Here is a 13951-nt window from a genome sequence, read left to right as displayed (position 1 = left end):
ATTGGTTGTTTAATATTCCTTGCACAAAACATGTCAAATATTAAATATTCAGCTACTTACCTCAAAGTTAACAGTCTGTTAAAAGCCCGCCCTCTTGAGCCGCTAGACTGCTGAAGTGGAGCAACTTTTAAAACTTTAGTTTTCCTAACAACAAACAGAGCAGCATCAATATTAAATATAAGAGTGGACTACAGCTCCACAGAGAGGAGAACAGAGATCTGTTCGGGTGCATCTGATCCTCAGATGTAGATACGATATGAATATCTCAGCAAGCACAAGACATCTGTTGAAAGGATTTGAGCTTATTATTATGTACAGACAACTATAAAAAGAGCAGATCCACATGCATTCGAAATCAAAACATCTGCTGAATGTCCTTTTAACATCCGGCAGGGAACGACACATTTTGTGGAAGATAAAGTACCCCAAAAAATACTTCACCTTGCAAAATACATGCATAAGTGTGATATCATCAGGAATGGGGAATATCCCCCAGCTTCTTCTGATTACTTCTGTGTTGTTGTAAAACTGGCATTTATGCACTGAGGTGACAGATGCTCTAGTTTTCACTTGACGCAATATCTTGAAAATAGTGCAGGATGCTGAAAAAACAGTGAGATGTGATGCAAGATGTCACCAACAACTGAACGGACAATTAAAAAAACAGTACAGGTGCAATAATGCATCCTGTGCGAATGTCTCACATCAGTATTCTGAGAGCAGGCAGGAGGACCGAAGCACTCCAAGAACTCTAAAAGAAACAGAGGGATGAAAAATGAATCATGTGTGTGTTCATCATAAACAGTACTTCACCTCTCACAGCGGCAACAGCACAGAAATCTGCTCATAAGTCAGCCAGTGCATCAGCGTGTATTGTGAAATGGCCACACGGTGATTTTTATCAAACGAAATGCTCGGAAATTAACAAATGTCAATGTCAAATGTTGACTGAAACTGTTTTTCTTTCCTGGTTTCAGCTTCAGCTTTCTCAGAGAGATATCTAGGCCCTCCCAAGCCAGATCGGAGGGCATACGAGGTACATTTCCTGTTTTATAATCTGTATTTTGTAGTCACCGTCCTGACAACACTTACGGTGTTCTCTTTAACATTTCCACAGATAGCCAACCTTGCATACAGAGCGTCTCAGTTCATCGATAAGAAGTTTTTAATCATTCATCCAACAGCAGATGGTACACTTCCATTCCAATTCTTACAATGTCTTTATAAAAGAAAGAACACTGTCAACTAGCACGCATCTCATTTACCTTCCAGAACAAGTTCATTTTCAGCACACAGCCAAATTCATCTCCAGGCTGATCAGCGAGAGAGCAAATTACACTCTGCAGGTAAGAGATCTTCAGAAGTTTAAGAGAATTTCTTCGTTTCTTCATTTTAGAGGACATTCAGACAGAACAGTGTTTTTGTGTTAAAATGGAAGATCAATGCATTTTTTAAATATAATAAACTGTGTACTTAAAAGGTAGATTTGAACTACGATTCAGTTTTATTTCCTGCTGGTTAAGCAGTTTGTTATTATTATTATTAATACTATTTTTTTTTTTCTCAATGTACAATATTTTACACTATTTTATTATGCTTTTAGGCCACAGTGTTATTTTGGTATCATTGGGAGACTATCATAATTTTTATTAATGTATCACTTTTTTATTATTAAAAATTATTTGTATTATTATTAATTTGTTAAGTATGTCTAAAGCTTTATACATTTTTATTTTAGTTTTTAGTATTTTTGTACATCAAGTTAAACTAAAATGTTGATTTTTATTTAATTATAAAAAATATGCATTTATAATATATAATTTATAATAACATGTTTTATGGTTTTAGCTTAAAGTGCTCCATGTTGTTTTTTGTTTTTTTGTTTGTTTTTTTTTGACTGTGCTAAAGCATAGTAACACCATAATATTTTTGCAAATATTTAGAAAATATGCTAAGTTTATATATTTGTTTCTAATATTTTTGAATTTGCATCTCTTGGAACAGCTGACTTGGAACAGATAGTGTAGGCCAGAGTGTGCCTCCATTCTAAGTTTAAGAGGCATTAGACATGAATATAAGAGATATTCAAGATGAGGCAAGTGTGGTGTTTCAGTCAGAGATTAGTTTATTTTTAACAAACATAAAAATGTCATCTTCATTTAAAGTATTCATCAGTGCATTCAAAAAAAAACTATATTTAGTTAAACATAACGAATTTGAATGATGATGTAATCAATAACTATTATAATTTGAAAAGTATAGAATAATGAAGAATAAAAACATGTTTTGAACTTTTGCTAAATAAACAGAGAATCAAATCATCTATCAATCAATCAATCAATCAAATTAGATTGCTCACAGAGCTCCATGTGCACTTTTGCTATGAATAACATTCCATGGTAACACTGACTTTGATTACAGGTATTGTACAAGTAGTTCTTCACTGGAAATTCCACTTCCAAATAAGTACCGTATTTTTCAGACTACAAGTCGCACCCAAGTATAAGTCGCATCAGTCCAAAAATACATCATGACGAGGAAAAAAACATACGAGTCGCATTTATTAAGAACCATTACTGTCTCCAGCCGCGAGAGGGCACTCTATGTCTTCATTGTAGACTACAGGAGCATTGAGCAGCATAGAGCGCCCTCTCGCGGCTGGAGACGGTAATGTTTTTTCTCGGTTCATGCCAAATTAATTGTGATAAATAAGTCGCACCTGACTGTAAGTCGCAGGACCAGCCAAACTATGAAAAAAAGGTGCGACTTATAGTCCGGAAAATACAGTACTACTTTTTGTTTTGTTTTGTTTTTGTTTTTTTTTACACTGAATTTGAAAACACCCTTGTGATTTATTCAGAAGCATATATCATCACATAACATCCTCAAGAGCTGATGGCAGGAAAGGTTTATACGTCATCGTTAAAAATCAATTTCTCTATGGAGTAAATGAACGGGGGTTTAACTGTACAACCTGCATCCGTCTGTGAGCATGACGTTGTTTGTCCAGGTGTGTGTGGTGTGGGGTGACGGGATCCTGAGCCTCTGAGCGGCTGCTGCCAGCGGTGGTATTAGACACACTCAGTGCATGCAGCTCATTTAAACAGATTATACAGGCCATTCTCAGGAGCCACACGCTGAATAATCCCATTATACTGTATTCCCTCACTAGGAGATTTGCTCTTTGCTTTCTGCTCGCTTATAGATCTGCTATTAATTACTGGCTGTTGAATGACTGTGGAATTAATTAGGGCAGATATTCATCAGGATGTGTGTGATCGTCGCTGTGTCAAGCTGTTCTTCTCAGTTTATGATCTGTTAGGACGTGTCAGGGCTGCCACGCACACAAGGAAAGTTTGTATCGTCGCAGTAGAAGTTCCTGGATGTTTGCGCACTTGGTTTGATTGTTTGATTCAAACCAATGGTTCAATACACAATTTCATGTTCTCACCAATTTCATCTGTCTACTAACAGTGTATAAAATTGGACATTAAAAATTAATGTGTTTTTATTTATACATATTTTTTGTAGGTAATGTAAATGTTTTACCTCTGTCATTTCACAGTCATTTTATGTGGTATAAATTATATTTAAAAACCTTTTGGAATAAAATGGCTAATTTTACAATTAACTTTCTTTTTGTATCCTAAAAATTACAATTAAATAATATTTTCACACATTTTGTGTAATTTTGCATAGCATAATTTTAGCAGTGAAGTGTTGGAGATGATGATACAACTTGGGACAGTTGTGTATATATATATATATGTGTGTGTGTGTGTGTGTGTGTGTGTGTGTGTGTGTGTGTGTGTGTGCGCACGTTTAAAGTCTGATTGTAGTTTAGGGTAAAACAAGGTAATCTAAAAAGTATTAAAATAAATTTAGCAAAAGTAATAAAATAAACTGTTTCCAAGTATTAAAAGACATTGAAAAAGTAGGAAAAATAAAACATGAAGGCATGGGTGAAAACATTTTCCAAGACATAAATAAAATAAAATAAAGAGAGAAGAAAAAGTTTTAATCTGTTTGCTTTAATAAATCAACCAAATAATGAGCCACTGAGACCCCTGGAACTATCCTGCTATTCTTTCACCAACCTTTGATGTCAGACTGTCACGTTCACTCCAGAAGATGCAGGGTGAAAGTGGAATCAGACTGACATGTGCTGTTCTGTGATAATGGGCTAAATAGCATGTCTTGTGTCCTTCATTAGATCTACCCAGACGAAGGACACTTCATTCACAATGAGGGAACGCGGCAGCACCTCAGTCAGTCGCTGGTCAACTTCTTCGAGGAGTGTTTCCGGCTCCCGGACCAAGTGTTCGAGGAGGCACTAGAGGAGGAGAGCGAAGAGGAGGGTTAGTCCACTCGCTCCATGATGTCCAAGCACAAAGCCAGCTCCTTTTGCCACCTGATATGCAACCCATAGATTTGAACCCTCCAGTTTTCAGTTCCCTCCCGGTGTCGCATGCTGACTCTGAGACCGTCCTGCCTCGTGCTCCTGCCTCGGCTCCCCTTCAGGTGCTCCTCACTATCCATCAACCCTCGACAGACTGCGGCTGTGCAGCGTGGCGTGGCATCTGGCTGGCGCCACATCGTCCCACTCTCCCCTGCAGGCCAGTTATGAGCTTCTGAAGGTGTTGGGAGTCTCCGGTCTGTCCATCACGTTGACGAATGAGACGCTGTGATATTAACTGACCGCCAAGCGCGAAGGCCTTTGAATCCCTAAGAGCTGTGAGACTCGCAGCTAGACTGAGGGGTCATTTGGTGTTTGATTCAAATAGGTATTTGGTGTTTCGGGCAAAGGGGTTGTTGTCGGGAGAATGTGTCATTTGTGGTTCAAAAGGTCTTCTCATGTCCAATTGTGCTCGTGTCTGGTGTTGCAATGTAAAGTCGCACATGAAAACCATTCACTTGGAACTTGTTTTCAGTGTTCAAGCGTGTCCGAGTCTTGGAAATCTTGTAGCCTCATGTGTGTATCTAGATGGTGTTTATTCTTTGCAGAAACTTCATCAAGCAGAAGGGGAGCTAAAACGATCCTCATTAGTCTCACAGACCATGACAGTTGTACAAGACTGTTGATCCCACTTCTCAGCGTGCGTTTCCTTGAAGTGATGGTCTGTCAGTGCTGAAGAAAGCACTGTATGTTGATTTAGTCACTGTGCCTTATTACGGGAGCGAACAATCAACTTCGAGGAGCCTCCTTGTGAATATCATCACTCATTCAAGGCTTATGTCGGACTGACTAAAATCCTGTATCTAAAACGCTCTTGTTACATTGTCGATGACATCACGGTATACATTACTGACTGTAATAGCATTGCGAAAACGCTGTTATTTTCGTTTGCGCACGTGTGAGCCAGTGTTGTTTTAGCATCAACAAAACAAACTCGCTCGCATTCTCCTAATAGCGCTTTTCCATCCTCTTTAAGGATCGAGTAATGGAGCATGAAATTAAAATGTATGATTTCAACATTACCTCAGTATTAAACTAAAGCCCCTCTGAGGCTTTACAGACACTTTGTAGAACATTTGTTAATCCATGCCCAAAACAAATCTGTACATAAAAAGTATATTAAGTAGGGTAGGAAACACTTCTGTGTTAAAGGGATAGTTCACACCCAAAAACAGCTCTTCTGACATTGACTCAACCCTTGTGGCACTCCAAACCTGTATGACCGACTTTCTTTTGGAGAAGAGGAAAGAGATGTTTAGCAGAATGCTCATGCTGTTCTTTCAATACAAAGAATGTCCACGGTGTTGTTGAATGGAAAGAAGTCCTCAGTGTTTCAGAAAAGAAAGTACAGTAGGTTTTTCAGATTTGCAGTGAGGTTGAGTATAAGTTGGAAGAATACGCTCTCTTTAACGCTCATGAAATACAATACTGTGCAATGTTTAACATTACAGTGGTGGAAGTCACATATGCTATGTTTGTTTGTTCTGCACAGTGCTGTATATGAACAGTTATTGGTTGTAACTTTTGCCTATAAAAGCTCTTAAAGATGAACTTTTATTTTGTTTGAATGAAACGTTCACGTTTGATCTTGATGCATTCATACTGCATGTTGAAAAACCATTTGCAACTCAAGAGCTATTTTTAAAAACAATCAAATATCTGCATAGTATTTTTGACGGCTTGAATGTTCTGACCTTGCATTTCACTTCCGGTAGTTTTGTGAGTGAGATCTCAGTCTTGTCTGCTTGATGTATAAATGTTACTGGAATCTTATTTAAGTCTCTGAATATGTGAGTGTTTCTTGTACATAAAGCATTTGAAGGTATTTTGTTCTCCCGTGTTGAGCAGAGCTCCGGAAGTCCTGAAATGAGCAGTGAAAAATCACATGGGACCAAGAGAATGATGGGATTGCTGTTTACTGACTCGGCAAGAACAGGCATATTTGACACCACTCAGAATACAAACGATTTTATCTTCACCTTTGTTATGATTTGTTTTCCTCACTTGGAGAAAAAAGGATGAATATGTAAGTAACCAAAATAAACTGAAAGCCTTCAATGTCGATGTGCCGCTTTCTTGTGAATTAAGTAAACGATTGCATTTACATGCTTGACCTTAAGACGACGACCTCTAAGGTTATGTAAACATCTTAGAAGGTGTTTTGTTCTATCCGGGAAAGGTCATAAATGGTTTAAATAAATCATAACCAGCATATCTTCATTTTTGCCTTTTCTCGATTCATCACTGCATCTGTCAGCTTCTTCAATGTACATAAATTATATGTTTTAAAACTTAAAGGGATAGATCACCTTAAAGAAAAAGAAAAGAAAATTCTAGCATCATTTACTCATTATGTCCTTTCAACCCTTTATTTCTTACTTAAGTGCAACATAAGAGAAGATATTGTGAAGAATGTTAAGCAAACAGATGACTGCATTTTATTGAAGAAAAAAAACAGATGGCTCAAAATTTGTGTTTGACAAAGAAATGTCATACAGGTTTGAATAACACGAAGGTGAGTAAATAATGACAATTATTCTTCAAATATGAACTGTACTTGTAACAGGATTTTTCCTTGTGGGTTTTAATAATTTGTATTTAAACCTTTAAATACCCAATACTTAGCAACAACAGCAATACTATATAAGCAATAATTAATAAATTGCTATATTTATTCAAATTAATTATTCCACCAAGTGATATTTCGCTGTGTAACTCTAGGCTGTTACAGTAATTGTGTGTATCAGTATAAAATAAAACATTTGAAAGATTACAATACATTACTGCCACCTTGCGTTCAAATTGACTAAATGTGATTCGTGAGGCATAATGTTTAGGGTTTCTTGACAGATGTCGCCATCTACTGGACATTAGCAGCTAGTTCAGATCACTGCACTCTCAGAAATGAGTCGTGTATCATAGTCTCTACTTCATCTACAAGCTTGCTGAAGTCAGCCTCACATACTACATGTGGATCATCTCTGCTATCTTTCATGCTCCTCATGAGAGCTTCGTGCATCTGCTCTCGGCCTCCAATGGTGCAGAGTTTATCCAATTGCTCAACAGGGTCTTGTGGGATATTTTGACACTGAAGGGCTTTTAAAACAGCCGGAGCAAACTTCCCATGGTGTGCAGTGGAGCATATCACAAGCGGGCAGGTTTTGTCATGTATACGATCGGCGACTACTTTACCAACCGCTGTGTGAGTGTCCATTATGTAGCCTCTAGTTGCGTGCACCTCATGTATGGCCCTCAAACAATCATCTTCTGAGCACCAACCGGCTTGAACTTCCAGATTTATCTTCTGACGCAAAGTCTCTGATACTTTAAAGAAACTATCTCTTTCCAGATTCAGAAACAGATCTCTGACCAGATTCCCATCCCCGCCAGATGCGTGATGGATGAACCTCTCAAGGTTTGAGGATTTCAGGATATCAATGGCAGGAGAGTTTGAAACCAGCAGCTTCCTCTTGCGGAGATCATACGCTCCACTGGCGATGAAGTCGGATATGACGCAGTTGTGATTGGACGCACAGATCACCTTCCGTATGGGGATTCCCATTTGTTTGGCATACAGTGCTGACATGGCGTTGCCAAAGTTTCCAGTAGGGATGCACACATCAATGGGGTCTCCAAACGTCAACGTGTGATTTCTGAGCAGGTCCAAGTATGCTGAGCAGTGATACACCACCTGAGGAAGCAGCCGAGCCCAGTTTATCGAGTTTGCGGTGCTAAGAACCGTGGCATATTCCACCGCTAAATGTCCGATCAAGTTTGAGTCCCCAAACATTTGTTTAATGCTCCTCTGGCAGAAGTCAAAGTCGGACAGGACACTAATGGACTTGGCATTGCCCTCCTGAAATCCTGTCATTTGTAGCTTCTGAATCTGACTCACTCCTTTCTCAGGGAAGAATACAAGCACGCCGATCCTCCTACGGTCACTGTCTTTAAGATTCTGGAAACCGTTTAGCACCGCGCTTCCTGTATCTCCAGATGTGGCCACTAGAATCAGGTAGTTGCACATCTGTGGAAGGCAGTGGGCGAACAGCTGAGGCATTAACTGCAGTGCCAGGTCTTTAAAAGAAGCAGTGGGACCGTGAAAGAGTTCTAGGATGTACTGATCATCAGTGAGGTGCTTTAGAGGAACAACCAACTGATTGGCGAAGTTCTGGCCATAAGCGCGATGCACCATTGTGCTCAATTCTACAGGTGACACATCCATAGGATGGATACAGTTTTCCAGTATGGCCCCAGCTCTCATTGCATATGGCATGCTGGATATTCTCAACCATTCAGAAGGTTCCAGTTTGGGGAATCCTTTCTTTGGTACATAAAGCCCTCCATCTGGGGCAAGACCCTCTATGACAACATCACTGAAGAACTTGGAGTCACTTGATATTTGGCTCCTTGTTGAAATGAACATCTCTGATTCTGAATCCTCATATCTACCCAGAGTCCTCAGGACTTTATCAGCCACATCCTCCACGGAGTCTCCGGTCCCACAAAGGACTCGTGCATCCAGCCATTTTTCATAAAACTGTTTCCTGTACTGCAAAATCTCTCTCATAGAAACGCCAGCATCCTGACCCACGATCCTATTCACCTTCATTCGAGAGAGTCTCTGCATGATATCTTCTGTGTCCACATCCAGATAAAAGACTAGTCCAGATCGCTTCAAATGCTGCATGGAATCTGGATGCAGTGGATTGGAGCCGGTTAGTGAGACAACACTTCCTGTAGCAGTGAAGTTACATACCGCTTTTCCTTCTTCTTCAATGAATCCATTGCCACCGATCTCTGCTAGCTTGTCTGCCACACTCATTCCCCATGTCCTTTCGAGAACATCGTCATCTATATCAATAACAGGCATCCCTAGTCTCCGTCCCACAATCCGTCCAACACAGGTTTTCCCTGCTCCTGGAGGACCCATCAGGAGAATGTTTCTCTCGCGAGGTTTAGAGATTTGATTTGATAGCCATGCTGTAGTGAAGTACGAAGAACCAAACTGAGAAAATAGCAGGTGGGTCCTCAACTTTCTCACTTTAGCTAACAGCTGGCCAAATGTTGAAGGGATCATCTTGGAAAAAAAGAGGCAGAAATATGTCACAGGATTAAAACATTCCAGTACATCTAATAATAAGATTATAAAGCATTTGCTAAAATAAAATATATAGATTCTGTATTCTGCTGATTTAATCTATTTAGTTAGACTAATTTGTTTTAATAAACACTTAGGCTCTTCCCCAATTAAGACACTAAGCCACGCGGTCTTCCTCCAAGTTTACATATTCGTGAATTGATTTATTCATGCCGTTTTGAATGTTGGGTAAGCGCCAAAAGGTTCGCATTGAAGCCGCAAAGGGGGCGCTCGAGACCACCCTTCTTAACCCTAAAATGAAACATGTGACACCTGCAACAGGAGCCTACAACCATCGTGAGTCTTTCTTCCGCATTGATGTAGCCTACTTTAGAGTTTAACACATTATTGAAGCTGGTTCCACTCATTGAATTCTGAGATGTGGAAAACATATGCATGGATGAATTATTCACAATAATAAATAATTGTTTATATATATATATATATATATATATATATATATATATATATATATATTATATGAGCATTTACCAAGTGCTGTTTTTTTTTTTTTTTTGCCAATTTCAAATCGAAATGTAAATTAATGCCAGTATTCACCAGAATAAAACAATTCCGTTTGAATAAAATTATCAATTTAGCTGTATGTTTGGAATATATATATATATGTATGCATGCATATATATATAATTACATTTACCTTAAAAAGCGAAGAAAAAATAAATCCAGTACTGTACAGTTCTGGCTATCTAGTCTGTCTATCATCAAGAGAACATTTGAACGTTAATGTTCTCTAATATGATTTCGGAAAGGATGTTCTTAACAAAGTTAGATGCACACAAAATAGCAAACTATTGTTGAGTTTCAAAAGTAAGGTTTAACAAAAAAGCGGCGTTTATCTGACTTTCACATGCGCTCATGTCATGCATGGCGTGTGCAGTGCCATGTAAACAAACCACGTCAGTACGGCAACCGCGAAAGGACATCTTCCGTTTACGTGCTGAGCAGTAAACGGCTCTCGATGGCCTTCAAATAATATAAATAAAATATATATTTAACATTGCATGAGAAATGTCGTGTTTTTTTTTTGTTAAATGCTACCCATTCAAACTTAAATTAAAACGTACTGAAATCATTAAATCTTTGACTAATACGGAAGAAGATAAAACAAGAGGAGAAGTGTTTAATGTTGCTTGGTAGTGGTTGCCATAGAGACAGTTAATCAACAACACCGATTCCATTACGTGAACAAAAAACACTACAGTCTGCAAACAGCGGGACGTTTTCTCTTGATTTCTTGTCATTTTTGTCTCTCTCAGCCATCATGAGCGACACAATCTATCCTCCAGAGAGCATCTATAACCTTATTCCCAGAGAGGAAGAGAAAGCCATGAAAGCGCCAAGGTAACTCACTGTTTAAAACTGCTTAAAAAAAACATGATCTCGTAACATGAATTATATCACATTCTTTGGCATTTTAGTATTTAATTGTACTTTTTCTCTTTTTCTGTTCATTGTAACAATATTTTCTCAGTTTGAAACGTGAAAAAACATACTTTTTCATTGTTACAATTAAGCGCACTTCCACAGTTCTCATTAGCATAATGTGAAAATATTAACACTGATATGTTTAAATTGTGAATTTTGTGTAACAGAATGCATTTAACTTGCTTTAATGCCCATAAAGTGTGTTGTATATATTATATGATGTTATCAGGTACATGTCAAAGTTCAGAGAGCAGGTGAAGCTGGAGAAAGAGGTGAACAAAGCCCCCAGTAAAACTATGGGACCAGCAAAAGTGGACGTGCCATCGCCACAGAAATATCTACTCAAACACTCCAAGGAACCCAAACTCCCAGAGAGTACATTCCCCGCATTTGGTGTTTGAGACATTCTGATCATTTATATATAATAATACTGTTTCATTGCAACAATACATGCCAATTTCATGTGCAGAGGTGTTGAGACCACTGGAGCTATTTACTATGCACTTATACTAATTTAGCTTGGATCTTTTTTTTACTTTCTTTTTTTCAGAGAAACCATTTAAATATGAAGATGATGAGCTACACAGTAAACCACCAGTCCCTGCCAGAACAGACAAGCCGCTCATGGGTCTGCACAGCAACAAGAACTTCATTAAGACCAACGCTGTGGAGAACATCATGACAGTCCCGAGGAAACCCCAGCCTGTGTATGCTTACACCAAGAAGGGAGACAAACAACTGTTGGAGAACTCTGGTCTCGTCCCCAAATACATAAAGAAGAAGGTGAGAATAGAGATGAGATGTTGAGCTTCATGTTTCAAAGCATACTGTCCATGGGACATACTGAATAGAACAAAAATAACGCTTGTTCTCAGGACTATGGCCAAACTCCAGAGTACCTGCTCCAGCGCAGAGAGGAAGTGAAGAGAGCACAAGGAGAATATGACAACTATGTCAAGGAGCGAATGAGAGAAGGGGCCATGAAACAGCTTTCAGGTGAAGAACGCCACAATATCCTGCAGGTAATCAAATACACACACAAACTGTGTGTAGCCTGTGTTCTCTAGAGATTATTATTGCAGATCTTGCAGCATTAATCTCCTGATGAGAAAGTGCTTGTCTTTTGTAGTTGTTCCTTTAGATGAATATATGAATAATGTTATATGAATAAATGGACGTGACCTTTTTTTTTTAAATTAGGATTGAAAAAATAAAATAAAGGAACACACTCTGAATAAAATAAATATAATAATAATAATAATGTATTTTATACTCACAAAGGCTGCATTTATTAAAAAAAAAAAAAACAGTTTAAACTACAATATTTTGAAACATGGCATTACAATTAAAAATAACTTTTTTTTGTTTTAATATGTCTTCAAATGTATTTTATTCTTGTGATGGCAAATTTGCATGTTCATGTAGTCTTCAGAGACACACGATGCTTCAGAAATCATTCTAATATGCTGATTTAATGTTTTAAAGAAACAGCGGCTGCTTTATATTTCTGTGGAAACTGTGTTACTTTTTATCAAAATAGAAAGTAGCATTAAAAAAGAGAGAAAATAAATCTTTTGAAACATCCAAAAAGGTGTTTACACCCATTTCAAACAATTAAATGCATTCTTGCTGAATTAAAATACCAAATAAATAAATAAATCTTCCTTGACCCCTATTACAAGCAATGTCTGATGCCTTGATTTTGGCAGGCTCTGAAGAAGAACTGGGACGAGCTTCATCACCAGTACCAGGGCCTCTCTGTTGTCACAGACACAGCTCCAAAAAAATATAGGAAGGAGCGTCTGGAGCAGGAAATGAAGCAGCTGGAGAAAGATATTGAGCTGATTGAGCGACACAAAACCATCTACATTGCTAATAATTGAGCATGATGTTAGCAAGTCGCCCTGAATTCAGAAAATATCCAAGAACAGCATTTGAAACTGACAAAACTGACACAGTGTCTTTGCTTGTCCTCTCTTATGATACTTCAGGAATATTTTGAAAGGCTTCTGAAGAGCTTTACAACAATACATCTGAGTGCAATAAAGATAGCTTTAAAGCAACTGAGTAGTCTCTCAGCGATTTCATTTATTAACTTAACATGAAATCAAAAAGAACCACTCTGTTCTTCTGTTTAGAATAATGTATGTCTCTGGTCTTGTTCATAATTCATCAGTGAAATATATATATATATATGTCTTAATGTTTTATCAGAACATTTAACACCAAGGCTACATTCATTTAATCATGATTGAATGAAAAAACTAATAAAATCTTACAAAGGTTTGATCAGAAGTGTAAAATAGTTTGTTGAACCTACTTTTTTTCTCTCTTATCTTGTTGAATATTGTAATTCAATAATATTGTAATGTCTATCAAAAAAAAAAAACAGTATTGTAATAATGAAAGCATTCTAAACTCCTCCCACTCTGTTTATTCATGTAAAAAGGGTGGGTGCACAAACGTCTCTCTCAGGCATTGTGGTAAATATGCCTAACATGTTGGATTTTGTTCAGTACAATTGCACCTAAAAGCTTGTTAAATTTGCATTCTCACTTCTTTTTGCTTTTTGTCCTTTCTACTTACACTAAACCCTACTATCTTTAATTTTCAATTCTGTCTTTGGTTGTTGGTTTGGATTAATGACTGCTGGTCAGGTTACAGTTTGGAGCTGTTTAATTATCCTTAACAGTACCAGGTGATCTGGAGTGTGTGTACATTCCTCATGGAGTCATTATGAACAGGTGAACACTCTGATGGACACAGATCACCTCCTCCACCACAAACACTGTACATAAAAATACAAGGCAGAGATTATTAAAATGGCACATGCATTCTCTCTTATACTCTTTTATTTGTCTCATTCATAAGTAGTATTCCAGTTATACTGCACAGAGTTTAAAGGGATCTTT

The 13951-nt window shown here is 37.9% G+C and overlaps 3 protein-coding genes across 10 annotated transcripts in view; 2 read left to right on the top strand and 1 right to left on the bottom strand.

The window, feature by feature from the left end:
• Positions 1–6518, top strand: part of dpp6a (dipeptidyl-peptidase 6a) — a 352070-nt gene extending 345552 nt beyond the window's left edge. For all 5 annotated transcript variants that reach the window (XM_052596001.1, XM_052595999.1, XM_052596003.1 and 2 more), the window contains 4 exons: positions 978–1036; positions 1118–1190; positions 1273–1346; positions 4214–6518. In XM_052596001.1, coding sequence (XP_052451961.1) covers positions 978–1036; positions 1118–1190; positions 1273–1346; positions 4214–4363 — 356 coding nt within the window. In that variant the 3' untranslated portion in view covers positions 4364–6518. The remainder of the gene's footprint in view (positions 1–977; positions 1037–1117; positions 1191–1272; positions 1347–4213) is intronic.
• A 348-nt stretch (positions 6519–6866) lies between these two features.
• On the bottom strand, positions 6867–10515 carry LOC128013204 (threonine synthase-like 1). Its single transcript, XM_052596004.1, has 2 exons — positions 10252–10515; positions 6867–9533 (listed from the first exon to the last, which is right to left on the bottom strand). The coding sequence occupies exon 2, from the start codon at positions 9531–9533 to the stop codon at positions 7344–7346; it is 2190 nt and encodes a 729-aa protein (XP_052451964.1). The 5' UTR covers positions 10252–10515; the 3' UTR covers positions 6867–7343.
• enkur (enkurin, TRPC channel interacting protein) lies at positions 9565–13102 on the top strand. Of its 4 annotated transcripts, none has more exons than XM_052596006.1 (6): positions 9565–9890; positions 10871–10955; positions 11269–11414; positions 11590–11822; positions 11915–12061; positions 12749–13102. In XM_052596006.1, the coding sequence occupies exons 1-6, from the start codon at positions 9776–9778 to the stop codon at positions 12920–12922; spliced, it is 900 nt and encodes a 299-aa protein (XP_052451966.1). In that variant the 5' UTR covers positions 9565–9775; the 3' UTR covers positions 12923–13102. The 4 variants fall into 4 exon arrangements, with proteins under 4 accessions (XP_052451966.1, XP_052451967.1, XP_052451965.1 ...); XM_052596007.1 differs by having other exon boundaries at positions 9568–9890; positions 11269–11432; positions 11915–12035; XM_052596005.1 differs by having other exon boundaries at positions 9573–9890; positions 11269–11432.
• The last annotated feature ends 849 nt before the right edge of the window (positions 13103–13951 follow it).

This window comes from Carassius gibelio, chromosome B24 (assembly GCF_023724105.1).
Source record: "Carassius gibelio isolate Cgi1373 ecotype wild population from Czech Republic chromosome B24, carGib1.2-hapl.c, whole genome shotgun sequence".
Classification (NCBI taxonomy): Eukaryota; Metazoa; Chordata; class Actinopteri; order Cypriniformes; family Cyprinidae; genus Carassius; species Carassius gibelio.
This window is presented reverse-complemented; position numbering and strand designations above follow the sequence as displayed.

Coding starts and splice junctions, on each gene's coding strand:
- LOC128013204 (XM_052596004.1), bottom strand. CDS start 9,533: ATGATCCCTTCAACATTTGGCCAGCTGTTAGCTAAAGTGAGAAAGTTG.
- enkur (XM_052596005.1), top strand. CDS start 9,776: ATGTTGGGTAAGCGCCAAAAGGTTCGCATTGAAGCCGCAAAGGGGGCG. Junction 11,433..11,589: donor GAGTACATTCCCCGCATTTG/GTGTTTGAGACA, acceptor TCTTTTTTTCAG/AGAAACCATTTAAATATGAA. Junction 12,062..12,748: donor AACGCCACAATATCCTGCAG/GTAATCAAATAC, acceptor TGATTTTGGCAG/GCTCTGAAGAAGAACTGGGA.